Source organism: Trachurus trachurus (assembly GCF_905171665.1).
Source record: "Trachurus trachurus genome assembly, chromosome: 23".
Classification (NCBI taxonomy): Eukaryota; Metazoa; Chordata; class Actinopteri; order Carangiformes; family Carangidae; genus Trachurus; species Trachurus trachurus.
The window spans coordinates 16,674,021-16,688,821 of record NC_139912.1 but is presented as its reverse complement, the minus strand read 5'-3'; the positions used below and the strand labels follow the sequence as shown (position 1 = coordinate 16,688,821).

The window sequence follows — 14,801 nt, the reverse complement described above, 5'->3', positions numbered from 1 at the left end:
TTTATATTGCGTGTGTGGACTGTAACTTCAGAGGAAGTCTTTTGCATCCAACATTAATCTACAGAGATGTAGATCATGCTGCCAGGTGCAGTTAGGAGTACACTCAGCAGAGCATATGAACCTCGCTGTGACCCCAATGTCAAGAAAGTCTGGTCCAGAGATCACCACAGTCTTTGGTCCATCTGTAAGAGAAGAACCACATTCAGACAAAAGGTGATAATCAGAGGTGGGTGAACACTATAGCTCCATTTTAGTTTAGTTTTTAGAATATATTTATTGTTTAAAGAAGCATTTCTGTAGGTAGCTAGTTTGGTCATGTTAAACACAGGAATCTTTTAAAACTAAAGGAATAATGAACTGATTTTGAAGCTGAAGCGTTTATCACATTTTCAAAATAAAAAATCCACTCACATTAAAACAGCTTTTAGTTAGTGAAACAATTGGAAGTTTTTAGAAAATAATCAAGTATAGAAAGGATAAAGGGCAAAATATACTTTTATATACTCCTAATCCCTCACAACACTTTTCTGATTTATGAAACAAGCTAAGCACCTGAAACACACTACACTTGTCAAGCATGTGATGACAGGATAAAATCTGGAACATTTTGCTTACCAGGCACCACCACAACTGTCTCAGCTGTTCTGTGTGTCTGTGTCATAGAGTTGGTCGCCATACAGGAGAGAGCAGCTCTGTTCAGATGTGTTACAGGGCCGTTGTATAGGGGAGAAAGGTGATGATAATTCTAGGGGCCGAGCGCCCAGTAGGGCCCACAAAAAACCCCAGTAGTCTAATCTTTGTATGACTGAATTATTCTGCTTAGACCCTGACTAATACTCATAGTAATGCTGCATTAGCATCAAAACAAAGTAGGCTAAATAAAAAATGATAATACATACGTAGTCTAAGAAAAAAAGTGGGAAAATCAGGGGCCCACTTTAGTATTCTTTCAGGGGGCCCAGAATTCCTAGCAACGGCCCTGCTGGTCTATGAAATAGAGCCCTGACTATGTTGAATGTGTTGGTTGCGCAGCACCTTGGTTTTCATTTAGGTACACATTTTTCTCATCTGTTTTCATGTGATAGTGATGACAGTAAAAACAGACAAGAGTGGAAGCAAGGCCACCTCTCAATTTATGAAGAAGTTGGGATTATCAGTCTCATTTTTTTTGTATGCTTATGATTTTCTCATCTCCTTGTGAATTTACAACTGACTTACACGTCAGTGTCCTATAGTATATACTCACAAAAAATCCAAAGGGGGCCTAAGACTTTAGACATAACTGTATATACTGTATGTATGTGTGTCCAAAGAGTAGGGAATAATTCAATGAAAAATGTATAAATTGATTTATGATCTAAATCAGAAGCATATTGATAAGTAAAAATGATGGGGTTTCTGGTCAACGCATGAAGTTTTGTTCTACTGCAGTTGTTGTATCATGTATGTTTCTACATTATATAATGAAAATGGGAAGTTTAAGGGATGTTGCCTAATTTGCCTAATTGAATAAGCTCTAGCATAAGTACTCTGATGCCCTGAGTTGCACATCTTCATTCATACAAGATGCTCAGTGTTTAGCAGCATTGGCTGATGAAGAACAATCTCCTAAATAGCCTACTCTTTAAATTGGCCTTTTTCATTATATATCATGAACAAATGCAGTGAGATTATACTTCATGCATGGACCCTTTATTATGCAGCAGCTGAATCATGTCACCTGATGATTATGATGAATGAGAAAATCATCTGAAGATCAGCTGATGTTCAGCTCAGTGATTTGAAAGTCGCTATAGCGAAGCACGTGCCACTACGTTTTCAAGACACATTGACATACAGTTTACATATACATTCAGTATGCAGTTTGCGTTTCAAATCCACACCACATGTACATAACCACATCCACAAGTACATTACATTTGACAAGCTCCAACACACTCTTACATTTTGTATCCAGTGTTGATAATGGTCGACAGAAGGCTACATGTATGACTCATACAACCAAAGAATAGTTTAGTGTTATCTGATGTCAAAGCAGTAAACTGATGTTTTTGTTATACCGATTACTCCTTGAGGTAGAAATAATCAAACTCTGAGCCAAAGCACCACAGTTGTCTTCATGAACACAAACAAACCAAAACACACATTGGTCTGTACATTTAGTATACCGCAGGTGTTCACTTTAGATAATGAGAAAGGCCTGTTTAAGGACACAGGCGACCCGTCTGGTTAGTGAACAACCCGATCTATCTCCTGAGCCACAGCTGCCCGCAATATACATTGTACAATGTGAACAACTGCAGCAGAACCATAATTAATGCACATACCCACATTAAACAGAGCTACAAGCTGCTGTCGGATTTACCAACATTAACCCCGTTTTTAACTGTCATTGGTACAGCACTCAGATTGAACCTGCTGACCCAGTTGTATGTAGATAATGCACATTTTAAAGTTGAGTGTGGGGCATCAGATATAAACCAACTTCTTACTCTGATTTTCAAAGTCAACCATCACAGTCAACCATCACACTTGAAAGTACTACACATCTTGTAGCTTTGTAGCTAACCGAAAGGGTAATTTCACTGTTACTTGCCATGTGAGGGTAAATTAAACTGAATTAATCATATTGAATTTATGGAATCATTATAATTTCAGATATAGCCATACATAGGACCTTGTACGACCTAACTTAATAAACCATTTTACTTAGATCCCATGGATGTATCTTACGTGATCAAATTAATTTACTGTGTCATATTAAACATGATCAACTGTTTTTCTACAATGAAGATACACATTGAGATATACTGTATTTTCTCTATTCTTCATAATATTTGCTATGACCTCTTGACATTTCAACAAGATGCATTCTACCTCAGCAAAACCTCTGTAGAACTAAAACTCAGCTGCAGGGTCAGTGTCTATAAAGGCCTGTGCTCCTTACACAAACACCATCTGTGAAGATGTTCCTTATGACTGTGGGTAAAATAATGTTGCGCTTAACTAAGGTCTGCAGCAACACTAAAATAACCACAAATGTGGAAAAAGAACAACACCTGTGAATAATGGTTTGGTTATGGTTATTTGTCAATTGTATATTGGATCATTTATAATTATCAGGCGCTCCCTAGTGCCACAAACAGCCAAATGTGACGGCTCAGTGTAAATCATTAAATGTTTGACCAGTCAATGTGCTGATTAAAAGCACATTTGGTTTAAATATATATATATATATACTGTATATATATATTGTTTTGTTTTGTTTTTGCAGTTGCATTTATTTGTAGCAAGTTGTTTTTCACATTGACCCTAAAACTGGTTCAATACCAGTGTGGCAGGGCAGTGAGCAGTGTCAATGCTTATAGTACAGAAGGAGTAATATGCTGTCATGATTAAATGCACAAGTCATGCAGTAGTATGCAGGCTTAAACTGTTCTGTGACATGAAATGGCATGGCTATAAGCATTTCAACATGAAGTCCATATATGTAAGCAGCAACTGCTCATGGGAAGGGAGGTGTTCCTATTGTAGCTTTGGAGATTCTGGTGTAGGCTTTTCTTCTTTGACCTATCAGTCTGTAAACATGGTTTGCTTCATTAAGCCATGTATTAGTCTTCTCATCATTTGTGGCCCCCTGGTGTTGCTGAGTTGAACTGCTCTTCATTTCACCCTCACCGAGAGCAAATACAAGAGGAAGGGGAACTTTCTGCAGCATGGATCCCTGTATCTTATTCTAAAATGCTCCTTGTAATAGTGATGTGCACATCTGATCCAGTCCTGCTGCTTGAACACACTCATGACAGGAAATCAAACACAGTCACACTGAGCAGGGGACACAGCTTTTTCTCCTCAGTCTTTCTGGTGCAGGTAGAGCAGAGGGAGGCTCACTGCTCCGCCTGAAGGCTATCAGTCTTGCTGCCGGATTCTTTGACGCTGTTCACCTCCTCAAACACCAACTCTGTGGACATGCATATGAAAAAAATCAAGGACAAGAAGTTGCATTGAAACAGTCCATTAAATTCACCTGTCATTATTAACCAAGAACCAAGAGCACAAGCCTGTGTGAGCAACTTGTGTTCAGTTTTATATTTGTATTTGTTCAGCTGGGTATAAAATATAATTATCCACCATAACTCACATTTAACAGACCATAAAACTCCCTAATGAGCTGAAACCGAATCATGTTGATGGTGTGATGGTCATATTTTATGTAGTCAAGCACTTCATCATCATTGAACCATGTGCAAAAGTTCACTTTGGATCTGTTTGTGCAACATTTTCCTCTACAAAAAAGCGTTTCAGTAGAACTAAAAGGAAGTGAGAGTGTTCTGAAAAAATTACATTTGCTGAAGTCATGTCATGTCTTTTAATTTGTTTTAAATGTCTTTGATTAGAATGGAAATATGGGTTTGTTGTAGGGGTGGGAGAAAAAATCGATTTTTTTTTTTATATTGTGCAATGTGCATTTGTTAGCCTTTTTTACATACAGAGAGTACAGGTTTTGAAAAGGGTTTAAGTTCACTTTATAATGGAGTATGTTAATTTATAGGCTCCTACAGTATTTGTGTGAAGATAAATGTTAAATGCAGACTAAAAATCGAGAGAATTGGCAATATCGTAGAATCGCAATTTAAATCGAATCGCCATTCCAAAAAATCGTAGAAGAATCGAATCGGGAGAAAAGCATATCGTCCCAGCCCTAGTTTGTTGTACTGTCTATTCTCAGCTGTTGTAGATTTTAGTGTTACATTCAGATCAAAGCCGTACCTTTCCATTCTTCTAGGGTCCGGTCTTTGCTCTCTAGCGTTTGATCGTAAGGTGAGGCCTCTGGTTCGTCATCTGGATCATGGTACTGTGAGAAGTAGGGGTGTGACAGAGCTTCATTGGCTGAGATCCTTCCATCACAGTCCAGAACCAACATTCGCTTGAGCAGATCAACAGCTGATCAAGAGACAGACATGGAGACTATTAAGGAGGGTGCAGCTATTGCCAGAAGCCTCTGGAACAACTGAATTTAGGGGCGTGGTGGTAATGAAATCTGAATCACTCACCTTGTGGATTAGCTCCTCTAAAGATCTTCTCCAGGTCCTGCTGTGGCATGAAGGGTAGAGACTGGATGTACTTCTGTGCCTGCAAACAGTCCAGCTTTTCAGCTCAACACCCCAACACACTAACACATTGACTACTCAAGCAACAGTTATATAATTGGAATGACTGGTGGATCGGAACAGACTGCTTTCATCAGTGCAAGGAGCCATTGAGATATATCGCTTTCTCCACCAAAATGATCAGGTATAAGCTGTTTTTTATGTGTGGGTAAACCCAATTATGAAAGCAGATTGACTCCTTTCCTTTGTCATTCAAGTGCATCTGTCTGTTTGGACTAAGGATGCACACAACTTTAAGGAGCAATACGTTCACATGCACCTCAAGAGCACACGTGAATACAATTGAGCTGCTGGACCCATGCAGACTGGTTAAGACCTGTCACATCACATGCTGAGGTCTTTACCCAGTGTAAAATGGACACTGAACACAAAAAAGCTTTGGGAACAAAACTGTAGTGTTACTTACTATATGATTGTATAGCTAGCCTGCATGGCATGTCAATTGCATGGATTACTATGGCCACAAATTATTCATGATGTGAAAAGACTAATCATGATGTGAATAGTCTTGTGGTTTCTGTTTATTGAAACTGAACAAAGACATGCCGTTGCTATTACTGCAGTGCAGACACAATGTTGTGTGTATTACTATTTATAGGCCTAGGATTTGAGTATTTGATACAGATAAAAGCAGCTGCAGATGTGTGTAAACTGAGCAATACAGGTTTATGTGGCCATGGGCCGCATGCCTGTGGATGGCAATCACATTTTGGCTGACAATCAGAGTAATTTGACCCAGGTGTTCCGCTGCCAACAATAACATGTTAGCAGGTCTGAGCAGACATTTAACCAATGGTGATGCTACTAGTTGCTCTATTCCCCCCCTTCCTTACATGTTCAGAACAGATCTTCTTTAACAGCTCAGGTGTCGGCGTCCCAACCACCTCCATGATTCTCTTCAGCTGATCAATGTCTCAGAGCGGTGAGGGTCAAGGTTCATCAACACTTGTAAGCATCATAGAGTAGAGTACATATTTCCCATTAATTCTATTATTTTGCTGTATGTCATCCCCCACTCCCCCCCCTGATTTCCTACCTCTCTCATGATGTTCTACAACAATCAAGGCATGGAAAGCCCACAACATCAAAGAACATTACAATCACCCCATATATCACCCCATAGCAAATATACATAGAGATATAGGTAGATGCCCCATGGACTACACACAGGCGTAGCTCACAGTCAGCCATATTGAGGACAGGCAACTTACTCTGACTCTGGCTGCAGTTACAGTGCAGATAGGTGATCCAGTCGTCTTCACTAAAAAAACTATTCATAACTCTGTGAAAAATAAATCAGTAGCTATTACTTGCATAATGTTACTATAATGTTACTTTTATATAAAAAAATAAAAAAATACATGATTAAAATTATCTGTGATTTAAGTATGCTGCATCATAACTGCATAAATGTTCATAAAATATCAAACCGTTTGGAAATCGGACAAAAACTGAGCAAGTTCTGGTCATTATAGCAGAACATGCACCATAGGCTTAATGCTCTGAGGGAGAGAGTTGCCCGTCCCAAGATAGCTACGACGTGTCATTGGGCAGCAGCGGCAGGTGAGTCATCTAGTCTTCTTATACTACATCTAATAAAGGCATACTCCTTCCTGCAGCTGCCCGGGTGTGAGTCCAACTCGCGGGCTTTTGCTGCATTTCATTCCCATCTCTCTCTCTACTGACTTACTGTCTCTCATACTTCCAATCATAATAGCCCAGAGTTATATCTTTGCAGTCATGAAAGTATTGATTGATCTTGGACAGCAGAGATTTAGTTTTTATTTTCAGTTATTGTCTCTTCATGTTATTCTGAGCTGCAGTGATGAAAAACAGTAAAAGCATCAGCAGTGAAAGTGACAAGTAGATGCTGATGCTTGAAACTGTGCAAGACGTCAGACAATGAAATAAACAAGTTACTGATCTTGTTTTCTTTAGGTTACTAGTATAGAAGCTGTTGTCCAGTTAAAATCTGCGTGTTAATGCAGCAACTACCTTTGTTTTTCCTCTCTGCTTCCTGCTCAAGTACACATTTCAGCAGTGATAGTTTGGACTCCGAATTTTAAAGGGATATATGCCCAAAAAAAATGTTGTGTCTTGCCTCACTCCCGAGTCCATGACAAGCAGATAGACACCATCCTTTCGACTGTGCGTGCAGTAACAAAGGAGATAGAGCCTGTATTGCCCGTAATTAGCTTAGCTCAAACGCTAGAAGTGCATAGGTGTTGTTGTAGCCTGCCTCCTACCCGAGCCGAAATCAGCAGTCAGAAGCTGATTTCATTTTAGCTCTAAACTCTGTAAATATATCACTTTATCGACATTTCAAACATTTTTAGGCGACGATAGAATTTGTGCTTTTACTTTGAAATAGAAAGCTAACCTACCCTCGATGTAGCTAGCTTGAACCAAAATAAACCGTCTTTGCTTGAACCCTCCATTTTGACCGATTTCGTCCCGTTACCGGCATTTGACTGTTCAAGATGCCTTACTGGAGAGTTTTGTCAGCTCTGAGATGAAGATCGACCCGCCGGTTTCTGTTAGAGTTGCTGAAGAGTGTCTCTGATGACTTTAGGTGGAGGCAGGCTAACATTACCTACACTTCCAGCGTTTGAATAAGCTAATTACGGGCGATACGGGCTCTATCTCCCTCGTTACTGCACGCACAGTCGAAAGGATGGTGTCTATCTGCTTGTCATGGACTCGGGAGTGAGGCAAGACACGAAAAAAAAAATGTTGGCGTATCCCTTTAAAACAGAAACAATCTACTTTCAAAGGACTTTAGGCTCTGTATCCGAAATTAGCTGAAGCTTAACGAAAACATTGTAGGGTGGATGTGGGATGTTACTCATTATCTTGTCACATGGGAAATTAATTAAAACTATACCACAGCTTAAGCACCACAGCAAAAAATCAGTAAATCAAATCTGTTTCAGCTCTGCTTGCAGTTAGACACTGAATACAACAAACAGAGGTTTCAGGCCTTTGTGATCAAACCTATTCATTCACTCTTCTCACTGCTACTTCCCCTCCCCCGCAGAAAAGTCTGCGATTGTAATGCAAATCCACAAGAAATCTGGATACGCACACTAAAGAGGTAATAAGAGGTTGATGGTAAAATGGGTGTGGTGGATTGATAAAGGATACAGTCAGTGCCAGGAAATAGGACTTTTCCCTTCAGTAGCTCTCCCATTATGCATCCCACTGACCAAATATCAACTGCAACAGAAACACCAGAGGTTCAGTCACTCACCTAAATTGCAATGCATGTGGAATAAAAATGTCTATAGTCTAACAGAGTCTTACCATTTTGATTATAGTGCATCCAATTCAACATTATCTCTGGTGCTCTGTACCAGCGTGTCGCCACATACCCTGTCATCTCGTCATCTGTCTGTCTGGCCAATCCAAAGTCAAGGATCTGTAGAACAGTTATAGCCATGGTTGAGACTGAAGGGTGAGGTGAAAAATGTGTAGATTTAAGCTGAAGGTTAGTCTTACCCTCAGCTCACAGTCCTCATTTACTGCCACATTACTGGGCTTGAGGTCCTGGAAAAGATAAAACAGACAAAGGAGAAGAGAAACATGATGAAAATTAAAAATTCTACCAAGAGAGGAATAGGCATTCAAAAATCCTAAATTAATTGAATGTATACAGAGAACATCTGTAGAAAGTAAAAGAGCATTTCACATTTAATATAAAGACAGTGCCAAATTATGATACTGTCAGACAGATGATGCTTAAAGCAACTTTAGAGATAATAAAGGAGAGAAGCGCAAAGAGAGAGCACTCACTCTGTGAATCAATCCTGCTGAATGGATATACTGTTGGACAGGTGGGGGTGGGTTGGGGTTGGGTTAGAGCGAGGGAACATAAAGAAAGCCATGGGTCAACAGTGCAATTCACCATATTAACCCCCCAAAAAGGCAAGATGTTTTTGTCTTTCCCATGCTAACCAAGAAGGCTCTACTGCTGCTGTGTTGGAAGGAAAATACAGACAAACAGTGTGATGTCTAACAATAAAAACGAATCACTATAATATCAGTAATGCAATAATTTCAGTCCAGGGACACTCAAGTATTTGTGCAACCGCAACAGGTTCACACGAAGAAGTTCTCACAACAGTGATTCCAACCAGAAGGAGCAGTAAAACGTTCAGCTTATAAATGATCATTACACTACACTTAAATCAGCTCTAGCGTCTGTACATTATGCTGCAACTGAGCATGAAAACTTGCTAGCAAAATAGCAGATGGCAGAATTCACTAACAGTAATGAATAAACAGTTTTAAAAAAAACATTAACATTCACTATATCTATACTTAATACTGATAAATGTTCAGACAGCCAAGTTATCCTCTGCCACTTCAAGAAAATTGTAAAGACAAACTTCACATCAATGGTAAAATTGCATGATGAGCATTTGTATAATAAGAATAAGTATATAATTTAAGTAATATATGATTGTGGTGTTAAAGTAGGACATGACAGTAGCATTTCTATCTGCATATTATGGCTACTTCCCCATTACTACATTTTCATTTCAAGTGAAAATGATCTCAATCCATAGAGGGCATGCTTGAGCCGGTGTAAAAAGGAAGTAGAATGTCTCTGCTGTGGATCAGTAGCACAAAAACTTTGACTTTGACTTTGAACAAGGAATGGAGAGGCAGCTGCATTTAAAATAGAGAGCATAGAAACACTTGTAATCCATTGTTCTTGTTGCTTTTACTAAGTGAGATCACGATCACTCTGTTTGGGAGCTGATAAACTCAGGAACAGTGTGGATGGTAGGCAGAAACATAGTATAAGATATTTTAGAAAGATGTTTTAAAACGAAAATGTAGTATTGTGAATGTAGCCCAATACACACTGTTTACTATGTGGCGTGTAGTGTGGCAGTAGGCATAACATAGAAGAGCACTAGTAGAGTGCTGGAGTACTTGTAGAGTATTACCTTGAGGCCGCGGAGCAGCTGATAAATTAGGAACTGCACGTGTTCATCTGACAACCTCTGAAACTTAACAATGTTATTGAGGTCTGCCCCCATCAGGTTAGTCACCAGGTAACTAGAAAAGGGAGAGTGTATGTATGAGTTAATGGGGGAGTGTGGGGTAAGTTTGGGGTTCTTGGTTGGAGTAGAACATGGTGACACCGCAATGGCAACTCTGTCAGACATCTCTACAAGACAGTAATCTCCAGGATCACCCTCATCACTATTCCCACATCCTACACAGACATTTTGACAAGCAAAACACAATTCTCACAACTCCTAATGCGGCTCTCTGTACTTTTACACGCCTTGACTGTTTTCCTTTAGTTCATCTATACGAGTTTTTAATGTATGAGTAGTGATGAGATTGATTAGAGGAAGTGTGAGGATTGTTAAGCTGCTGTGCCGCACACATTTCCGTAAATTCAGTTTAAGTTTTTAAGCTCTCACAACAGATTGTCAGATAGAATAACAGATCTCTCGCTCACAATGCTAACTTCCTTTGACCTAAATGTGTCAAAAACTGATCAATGACCTCAGAAAAATAGCAACCAACCCAAAGCAAGTACCACAAATGGCACAAATGTTGAATTGATGGTATCATTTGGTAACTGAATTTGACTCCCAACTAAAGTTCGAGGCCAGTCAATCATCAGTAGAGAGTTCACCTGCTGCAGATGCTCAACTCTTGTCTGTAATGTTTGCTGAGTCTTGAAGCACTAGTGAAAAGGTTTATTTTAAAGGGATAGTTCAACATTTTGGCAAATTGGCCCATTGCCATAATCCCTATAGTCATAGCAGTAGGTTTGTTACCTTTAATTGTCGGTGCAAGCTATTTTTAGAATGGCGGAGCAGAACTGTGAGCTGTTCAGAGCTACGCTACGGAGGCTAATGGGATTTCTTGGTTTCCCTCATCAAACTCATCAAATACACAATCCAACAACTCCAAAATGCTCTGGTGGACAAGTTGTGACCAGCACATTCACCACGCTAGATAATAACAGAACGTTACCAGACAGAGTTGTTTTAGAGGCAAATGCAGTGACTGCTTGCCGAAAAACTATCGCCAACGGGAACGCGCATCAGCGGTTTTGCATGTATTTGCCTCTAAAACAACTCACACAACAAGAAATCCCATTAGCCTCTGTAGCGTAACTCTGAGCAGCTCGTCGTTCTAAAAAATAGCTTGCACTGACAATTAAAGGTAACAAACCTACTGCTATGACTATAGGGATTATGGCAATTGGCAATTTGCCAAAATGTTGAACTATCCCTTTAACAAAGTTGAAGTGATTGACTGACCTGGCAGGTTTGAAGACATCTGAACAAGGATTTGATTGTTGTAGAAGCTTTTGCACAGGTGATTTAGTGTAATGAGAAATGCATTGCATTAAGAGTTGTGAGAATGATGTTTCTGGTGTGAGAATGGCATCAAAGCGACAGAGAAAAACTATAAGAGATGAGAGAATTATGTTTCTGGTATGAGAAATGCATCAAACTAACTAGGATAAAACAATTACTGTGGCTCTAAATGTCAGAATAAACAGATATAATAAACTTACAGTTCATTGAATTCTTCTAATGTTGCAGCTGGTGTGAAGACATCCAGCAGCCCAATTACCTGTACAGACAGAAACCAGCAGAGCAGATCAATAACAAAGCAGAATCATGCAGTCTGTCTGTGTGTCTCAGGGTATCTGTGAAGGAGCAGCACTCACATTCTCATGTTTCATGTGCTTGAGCAGTCTGAGTTCCCGGTACGAGCGGCGGCTGTGGATCAGAGACTGAAAAGGCCTGGACAGTTTCTTCACTGCAACCTTCTGTCTTAAGACCACATCGTATGCTGAGCTGAAGACACAGAGACAAAATAAAAACTTGCCTGTATGGGAAGCGTTGTTTACTGTTCCACTGACATAAAGAAGCTGACATGACATAATGGCAACAGACGTGATATATAAATGTCATATGAATGCTGAAACCTTCTTCTGTTTCTCTGACCTGCCAAAACATATTGTAGCCTGCAAGATGGCTGGATCTTACATAGCATGTGTCTCTCAACAACTGCCCTGAGTGACTCAAGCCTTTTTAACAAGATTGCCCTCCTGTCTCCATAGCATAAAACTGGCCACAACCCACTGATGAAACATACATTTCACTGCAGACATTAGAGGCCAACATAAGGCATTAGGAGATGGTGGTATGGATAATTTCTTATCTCTTAGTGTCACCAGACACGCTGTAGGTCTGGAAACCAAGACAGATACAGGAAGAACAAGGAGAACACAGAAAGACTGTGCAGCAGTGAGCGCAAGAGTCAGTATGTGTCCCGTTACTGAATCATTCATAGTAAGCAGTGATGCTGACATGCTGAGTAAACCACACTCTAACAAACATGCTTGTGTTTATCCATGTAGCTCTCTAAATGACAGCTCCCGATTCCAGCCTGGATGTCCGAACCAGGCTTCTGGCAGGCCTCACACACAGACCTCCCTCCCTGCCAGTTTCCATACATGGATCTTACTGCACCACTCTTTATATTGTCAACTCACCTCAGGATGTGAGATGAATCAAGTAAACATATCATCCACCAAGGGAAACTACGTATATCTTCTGTTACCAAACTAATCAAGAAGATGGCATAAATTATACATATTTATACATTTAGGCAAAAACGGATGTATCATCAATTAAATACTGCAGTTGCATGCTGATTAAATGATTCATAGGATTATTGATTGATTGTTTTAGAACTTATGTATCTATGTAAGTTTAAGTGTACTGATGCCAAACAATCAGGCATTGATCAATAACAATCCATTCCACACCAATCAGTCCCCCAATTTTGTATCAATAATCTAAAAAGTTGTGACACAACAAATGTGAGAGGAAAAGCTAGAGACTTCATGCCAAAATTGTAGATTACTGAACAGATGCAGACATGGGATAAAAGCCTAGCTCCTTGATCAGCTTCAATAATTTCTGTGTTTAGTTATTTACCCAGTTTTTGTCTCGCAGACAGAGGTAAACACAGACGTAGATATGAAAATAATGAACAGGATCAGGTCTTGGTGACAAGATAAGAACCTTTTTGCATGGCTGATCAAGATTCAAGAAGCACTCCATGTTAAATTATTCAATATGCATTGTTTATTATGCCTTTTGCACTTGTTTTGCAGCTCTAAAATGTCCACTGTCATTCCTCACTATCGAAAATCACACTCCCAGGGCTGAGCAAGGTACAAGTTGTTTAGATTTAATGGTTTGTCTTGTAGTCTCTAACCAAGTCAAGTTATACGATATAATTAGTCCATAAACCTGTATGAGCTATGTGTCACCACATTTGGGGGGTTTGCGCCGGACCCAAAATGCAGACACAGATTCAGGAGACATAAATAGAAAACAGCTTAAAGCTTTTGGAGTTCGAGTTAGGGTCAGGGTTAACATTCACTTTCACTTTCTTTATTAAGGTACCAACATGATGAAAGCATGAAGCTGCTCTTCTTATTTGTGTCTTTAAAATCTGATTATTCATCCATCCAGTTCTATTAAAACAAAAACCATTCGCACTACATTTCCTTCAGCCTGCTATTAACAACTTTTTTAATATTCACACAAATTGCTATGGCAACAGCATCAGCTGATGTGGCTCGGTTAAGTCTGCATTCAGAGACAGAAGGGAAGGTGTGCAGGTATATGGATAGCTACTCTTCATGATGATGAATTAATTAACCTACTGCAGGCTTCAAGGTATCAGACATTCATTTAGATTCATTATGGTGTCAGCTGGGAGCAGCTGTTCCCAGATGTGCATTTTTATGGTTCCCCAGAAGAGAGAGAGTGTGTGTGTATGTGTGTATGTGTGTATGTGTGTATGTGTGTATGTGGTAGGGGGGGCGGGGTAGAGAGCTGGGGTGGGGTGTGTGAGCTGTATCTAGGAAATTCCTGCACTGGCACTGTCTCATTGTTTCATTTCCTCCCTGCCTTGGGTGGTAACCTGCTCTGTCCATATGTCGAACGCACCATACAATTCTCATTCATCTGCATATTAAATCGCAAAGAGAATGCTATGTTTTGTGTCCAAATCTTGATCCTGTAATTCCACTGGTAATACTAACATCGTGGTAATTATAACATCGACACAAAAATAAAAAATAACGGACTCAGCTTCATCCAGACACAGCAGGCTGGTGCATCGCCAGTGCTCGGTCATGGCTGTGAGCCTCACCACGACACCCGGCCCAGCGCAGATAGGGAGCCTATACACACACACACACACACTCACCACACAGATCCGTAAGCTCCTGAGCCCACCGGTGTCAGGTTCTGGTATCGTTCCGGAACCTCCCACACAGTCTTGTTGAGCTCCTGTCGATAGAATCCCGGTCTGGCCGACATTTTCTCGGAGCCGACCGCTGAAGAAGAGGAGGAAGAAGAAGGGGCGCACGAAAAAGAAAGACACGGAGAATAGAAATGAAGGGAGAGTATGGAAGATGGGACAGTGTGCCGCTGTGTGCATGGGCAAGCCGCCTCTTCTGTTACTGATGCTCTGCTCCCCCCTCCCCAACACACACAGACACGCGCGCACACACGCGCGCGCGCACACACACAGCCAGACATAGGGGAACTGTCTCAAAATAGG

At 40.3% G+C, this 14,801-nt stretch overlaps 1 protein-coding gene across 1 annotated transcript; it reads right to left on the bottom strand.

The window, feature by feature from the left end:
- Positions 1–3,887: 3,887 nt before the first annotated feature.
- Positions 3,888–14,557, bottom strand: mapk11 (mitogen-activated protein kinase 11; the record flags this gene model as incomplete). Its single annotated transcript, XM_083999449.1, has 12 exons — positions 3,888–3,961; positions 4,771–4,944; positions 5,055–5,133; positions 6,005–6,084; positions 8,316–8,387; positions 8,475–8,589; positions 8,670–8,717; positions 8,964–8,993; positions 10,127–10,238; positions 11,725–11,783; positions 11,881–12,010; positions 14,445–14,557. The coding sequence occupies 12 exons, from the start codon at positions 14,555–14,557 to the stop codon at positions 3,888–3,890; spliced, it is 1,086 nt and encodes a 361-aa protein (XP_083855575.1).
- Positions 14,558–14,801: the final 244 nt, after the last annotated feature.